Raw genomic sequence first — 6,000 nt, 5'->3', positions numbered from 1 at the left:
TTGAACAACAATGGACCCTGGACAGAACTTTCATACACACCATAATTTGTCACTTTTTCCAGGATGGAGGGCAGAGCATTGGGCTGTTAGCCCTCCCTAGCCCCTTCCTCCACAAATTCTCTTTTAACCCTTTCCTAGTGTTCCTGCTTAAAGGTAAAGGGACTCCTGACCATTAGGTCCAGTCGTGGCCGACTCTGGGGTTGCAGAGCTCATCTCGCTTTATTGGCTGAGGGAGCTGGCGTACAGCTTCCGGGTCATATGGCAGCATGACTAAGCCGCTTCTGGCGAACCAGAGCAGCGCACGGAAACGCCGTTTACTTTCCCGCCGGAGTGGTACCTATTGATCTACTTGCTCCTTGACATGCTTTTGAACTGCTAGGTGGGCAGGAGCAGGGACTGAGCAATGGGAGCTCACCCCGTCATTGCGGGGATTCGAACCGCCGACCTTCTGATCAGCAAGTCCTAGGCTCTGTGTTTTAACCCACAGTGCCACCCGCGTCCCTTGCGTTCCTGCTTAGCATGAAACAAATCTGGTCTCAAAGGAACCACTCGGAGTTTGCATTGCATGGCTGGTCCTACCCCCCCCCCCCAATCCCAGTGCCATTTGCAGAACTCAAGGGTTGCCTCCTCTTTGAGGCTGCCAAATCCCCCCTGCCCCCCCCCCATGCAGGTGGATCAAACACACAGGAAGCGTGGCAGGGCAGGCATCCAACTCGAAGTTTATTGGGCATCGGTTCCTAATGCTGAGTACTGCATGCAGGTGTGGGGGGGAGATGGGGGTGTCACGTGCATGTAGACAGGAGGGTCCAGGAGGGCAGGAGGGCGCAAGGCCCTTGGGAGCACCCGTGGCGTTCAAGGAAATGGGCCCCCCACTGATGGAAAAAGAAACACTTTTGCTCCCACCTTGGAAGAAAGTGTCTTGTTTGTGGGGAAGAGTTTAACCCATGCCTCCCCCTCTCGTCGGAGTCAAGCGGGAGATGCAGCCAGCACAACCTCCTTGCCCCAACTCCAATTTCTGGGGGCTGTGGATCTTATGGGGGGCAGAGAGAAAAGTAGGGGTCACTCAGATGAGATGCAGCCCTGCTCCCTATATGCAGTGAAATGAAAGGACAGGAAGATCAGGAAGTTTTCCCACAGGGGGAGGGAGAGGAAATCAGACGGGGGGGGGAGGGGGGGAGAAGCCCTTTCAGACAACCAAACCTGGGAACTGTGCACAAGCCCCCACTTGCGTTTAGAGAGGGGCTGCCCCACAGCTTAAGCTTCTCCTGTGGGGATCTCACCTCTGGTGGGGAGCCTATGGAGGGAGGACTACTCACTTTCCTTTGACTCCTGTTGGGTAGGGGGGGTCACTTTCTCTTCCAGGTCCTCCCCCAGACTCTCCCTCTCTCCTGCCCCCCACCCCATCTCCTTCCTAGCTCTGTTGGGCCCCCTGCAGCCCCACACGGCACTGGGAGAGGTGCTGGTGAGAGCCCACAGCCCAAAACCTGCCTGCTGTGGCCCTCCTCCCCATCGCCCCCCCGGAAGATGGACCCACTGGGATGACTGGTGAGACTGGGGTCAATGGGAAGGGCTGGCATCTGAAGTGGGGCTTCATGGGGGCCCCCACCCTGACTCCAGAGGGCTGGCTCTAGGTGTCCCCCCCACCAAGGGTCAATGGCTATGAGTGGGCACCCACAGAGGCAGATGGGGGCTGGGAGTGGGGCAGACCCCCTCCCCATTATTGCAAGGGGTTGGACTAGCAGTTGGCTCCTTACCTCTCTTGCCCCGACCTCGCCACTGTGATCCACGCGACGGTCACCTCCAGACTGGATTATTGTAACTCGCTCTACGTGGGGCTGCCCTTGAGACTGACCCAGAAACTCCAGCGGGTGCAGAATGCTGCAGCGAGGCTCCTTACAGGGTCCTCACCACGGGATCACATTCACCCAGTGCTCTACCAGCTGCACTGGCTCCCGGTGGAGTATAGGATCAGGTTCAAGGTACTGGTTTTCACCTTTAAAGTCCTATACCGCCTAGGACCCTCCAACTGCCACTCCTGGTATGTCCCATGGAGGACCTTACGGTCTTCAAATAAAAACATCTTGGAGGTCCCAGGCCACAGGGAGGTTAGGCTGGCCTCAACCAGAGCCAGGGCTTTTTCGGCTGTGGCCCCGATCTGGTGGAACGCTCTGTCCCAAGAGACCAGGGCCCTGCGGGACTTGACATCTTTCCGCAGGGCCTGCAAGACGGAGCTGTTCCACCAGGCCTTTGGCCAAGGCACAGTCTGACCACCAGCTCTGGCAATTCTCACAGAACTCTAGCCCAATGGTTGCCATTAATTTGATTTGAACTGATTTTATAATGAATTGATTTTAGAATGCTGTATTATTTTACTGTTGTTAGCCGCTCTGAGGCCGGCTTCGGCTGGGGAGGGATGGATATAAATAATAATAATAATAATAATTATTATTATTAGATGACCCTGGGGATCCCTCCTGACTCCACCGTTCTGTGCTTCTAAGCTAGGAGAGACCCCAGAAGGACCCACCAGGGCCAGCCTCCCTCTCCTGGCCCCCCAATGCACCCCCGCCTTCTCCCTGGACCCCTTGGATGCCCCCCAGCTTCCTCCCTCCCCCCGGCCCCTCCTTGGACCCACGGGTGGCTCTGCATGTCCTGCTGGTCTGATATGTTTGGGGATCACAAGGGAGGGGATTCTAACCCTTATCAGTATTATTAATAATAGTTGTTATGAGTCATTATTACAACCGCTACTCCTGCAAGCAACCAGTCCGCTCACCGCCATCCGCACCAGCCAATCGCCTGGTGGTCACCACGGCGACTGGCCCACCCCTGTTAGGCCAGCTAACATCACAGTGGGTGGGGGGGCTGCCCCTCCTCTGGCCACGCCCCCTGGGCAGCCAATCACCACCATCCTTGAGGCTCATGGTGCGCCCCCCTCTCCGACCGTGACGGGTGGGGGGCCGCTTCCAACTCCCAAAAAGGCCCTCCGCTGGGGCCGCCTCTGCAAAGTCCATTAACTGCCAGGGTCCGAGCAGTGTCTGTGCAAGTCCGCAGAGAGGTCTGGAGGGGCCGGCGGCTGAGGGGGGGCAGGCAGCTGCCCTGGGAGCGAAAGGCGCCGAGGGGGGGCGGGGGGCAGCGGGTCCACCAGCAGCACCACGTCCCGGGGCTGGGCTGAGTCCATGCAGGGTCCCGGGAAATGGGAAACCTGAAGGGTGGGGGGAGAAAAAGAGGAGACAGAGTCAGTCCAGGAGGAGGGACCCCCCAGGGGTACGAGGATCCTCTCTCTTCCTCACCCAATAGCTGTCAGGGGGGCTCCAAGGGGTTGGGGGCACACACATGAGACCCCTGGAACCAAAGTCCCATGTAAGATGTGATCGTCCTCCCCTTAATTCCATTTTTATCTCCATTCACTTAATTCTAACCATAGTTTATCCTAAAATTCTCTTCTCCCCTCCCAACACATTTTGGTGTCTTTTCAGAGCCAAGAGCTGCACTGCAAATTCCTGGGAAGTGGGGAATCCACTTCAGAATGTCAGGAGAGCCTGCTGGATCCGTCCAGGCTCCCGCCTAGTCCAGCATCTTCTTCCCTTGTGGGAGATTAGCAGCCTAACCTAACAAATGCATATTCTTGCTAGTTACTACGAGAAGCGGCTGAGGGTGGATCTACACACAGGAAAACCCCCACTATAAATAACTAATTGTTATGAAGGAATAGGTTTCTGTGCAGTTTGAAACTGACTCAACCCCCCCCCCCCTTTTCTTCTTTCTCTCTAAAATGCATTAACTCGAGCTGTTGAGCAAATGCATAACAAGAACACAGCCGTATAAACAAAGCTCTCTCTTTTATCAGTCACGGCAAAGGATGACCTTGGCTGTTCCTTACCACACTCTGATGCACAGACCTAGTCTGGGAACAGCGCCAGAGTGTGTTCTTGGAGTTGGTGACCTCTTGCTCCAAGATAAGAGCATAGGAACAGGAATACCCTTATATGGTCAAGAATACAGGAAGAAACACCCTTTTATGGCTAAAAGTACCGGAGCAGGAACATCTGTGATGTCAACCTGCGTGTATAAGCTGACGTGGATGGATTCCTGGGGGAGAGGGTGCCTGGAGGATATATATACTGCATGTAATCTCTCATTTCTTTGGACTTGCTGTGGACTGACCACGCAAGTGCCTTTCTGCTGCTCCAGAGCGCAGAAATAAAGAACTCTTTCTCTGAACCAACCCTTGGTGTCATTTGATTTCCTTCCTCCCGTCCGGGAGCAACGCAGAGCCCACCAATCAGTAAAGTCTAATAAGGCTACAGTTATAACAAAAGAAAAAAAACCCCGCTATGTGAAATTGCATAGAAAAGTTTTGTGCTCTACAGCGCCATCTGGTGTTGCATGTCTATAACGCGTTAAAAGGGCTGTTTTTTGACTAATGTAGCTGAGTCCTAAGTCATTTGAGCTGTATTGCTTAGGCAGAGCCTGATACCATAGAAAGGCAACTGGTAGAGAGGGCTTTGTGGGACATGATTTCCCCTCCTCTCTGACCAGCGTTGCAGGCAGACATACCTCTGCTTCCTCCAGCCTTGCCCAAATCCCTGAAGCTGGTCAGGCTGCAAAGACCACTTTTGCCTGCCTGCCTGGCTGCCTCCCTCCCCTCACCTGAGCTGGGGTGTGGAGCGCCTGAGGCCGGGTGGGGCTGATGGGCAGGGGGGGCTCCCCTGGGGCCGGCCCGGGGCCCGGGGCCACTGGAGGCAGTGGAGAGGAGACGGCGCTGTAGGCAGGAGGCACCAGCACGGCCTGGCGCTGGAGAAGCTGCAGGATGGCCGACACGTCCGCGGTGAGGCGGCTCTCCAGCCTGGAGGGAGAAGAGAAACATAGAACTGTAGAGTTGGAAGGGACCCCCAAGGGACATCTGGTCTAACCCCTTTGCAGGGCTGGAACCACAGCTCTCAGCGGCTCCCAGCTGGTTGCCCAGGAAAGTATAAAGACAAGGAAAAGTTTCTTACTGTCCTTTTTTATTTCAAACTTTACAGAGAGAGGCTATAGAACCCAGCCTCTTGGATCGCCATCTCTCCAATCTCTCCCACTTCCTCATCCATCATCATCAGCATCACCTCCCCCCTTATGGGTGCTGCTGCTACGTGCCCCCTGTCTTTGAGCTCTTTGCTCTTCTATTTTTAAGGCACACCAGGTTCTGGTGACTGGAAGCGGTTGCGGACGCCACATAACACCGGTCCTGAAAGACCTACATTGGCTCCCAAGACGTTTCTGAGCACAATTCAAAGTGTTGGTGCTGAGCTTGAAAGCCCTCAACGGCCTCAGCCCAGTAGACCTGAAGGAGCGTCTCCACCCCCATTGTTCAGCCCGGACACTGAGGTCCAGCTCCGAGGGCCTTCTGGTGGTTTCCTCCCTGCAAGATGTGAGGTTACAGGGAACCAGGCAGAGGGCCTTCTTGGTGGTGGCGCCCTCCCTGTGGAACTCCCTCCCACCAGATGTCAAGGAGATTAACGACTACATGACTTTTAGAAGACATCTGAAGGCAGCCCTGTTAGGGAAGCATTTAATGTTTGATGTTTTCTTCTGTTTTTAATCTGTTGGGAGCTGCCCAGAGTGGCAGGGGGAAACCTGTGCCCTTCCCCCGAGGGAGCCCTGACGGGAGCTCCCCCTGCCCCCCCTTCCAATACCTGTTGAGCTGCTTCTGGAGCAGGTCCAGGCGAGCCTCCAGCTCGCAGCGCTGCCTCCGGCCGAGGGGGGCGCTGCTGCCCAGCGGGATGTTGAGGGCGGTGTGGGCAGGGGCGGGGCAGTGGGGCAGCTCTTGGTACTGGTGCTCCCGGCTCTCCCCCCAGAAGCTGAAGATACTGGACACGCCTGAAAAGGAGGAGGAGGGAGAGAAGCCAGAGAGTGGGGGAGCTGGAAGGATCCCAAAGAGTCATCGGAAGAATCCCTGGCAGGGGGCCACCCACAGCGTTCGAAACTAGCCGGGCGCCAGGCGCATTTGCAAGGAAG

The 6,000-nt window shown here is 55.9% G+C and overlaps 1 protein-coding gene across 1 annotated transcript in view; it reads right to left on the bottom strand.

Moving 5' to 3' along the window:
• Positions 1-700: 700 nt before the first annotated feature.
• Positions 701-6,000, bottom strand: part of KCNH2 (potassium voltage-gated channel subfamily H member 2) — an 81,733-nt gene continuing 76,433 nt past the window's right edge. The window contains exons 13-15 of the mRNA XM_083706207.1: positions 5,679-5,920; positions 4,654-4,849; positions 701-3,205 (exon numbers count right to left, since the gene is read on the bottom strand). Of these exons, the coding sequence (XP_083562333.1) occupies positions 3,014-3,205; positions 4,654-4,849; positions 5,679-5,920 (630 nt within the window). The 3' untranslated portion in view covers positions 701-3,013. The remainder of the gene's footprint in view (positions 3,206-4,653; positions 4,850-5,678; positions 5,921-6,000) is intronic.

The sequence above is a fragment of the Podarcis gaigeae genome (assembly GCF_964106915.1).
Source record: "Podarcis gaigeae genome assembly, chromosome: 12".
Lineage (NCBI taxonomy): Eukaryota > Metazoa > Chordata > Lepidosauria > Squamata > Lacertidae > Podarcis > Podarcis gaigeae.
The sequence above is the reverse complement of the archived record's forward strand: the minus strand, read 5'-3'. Positions and strand labels throughout refer to the sequence as shown.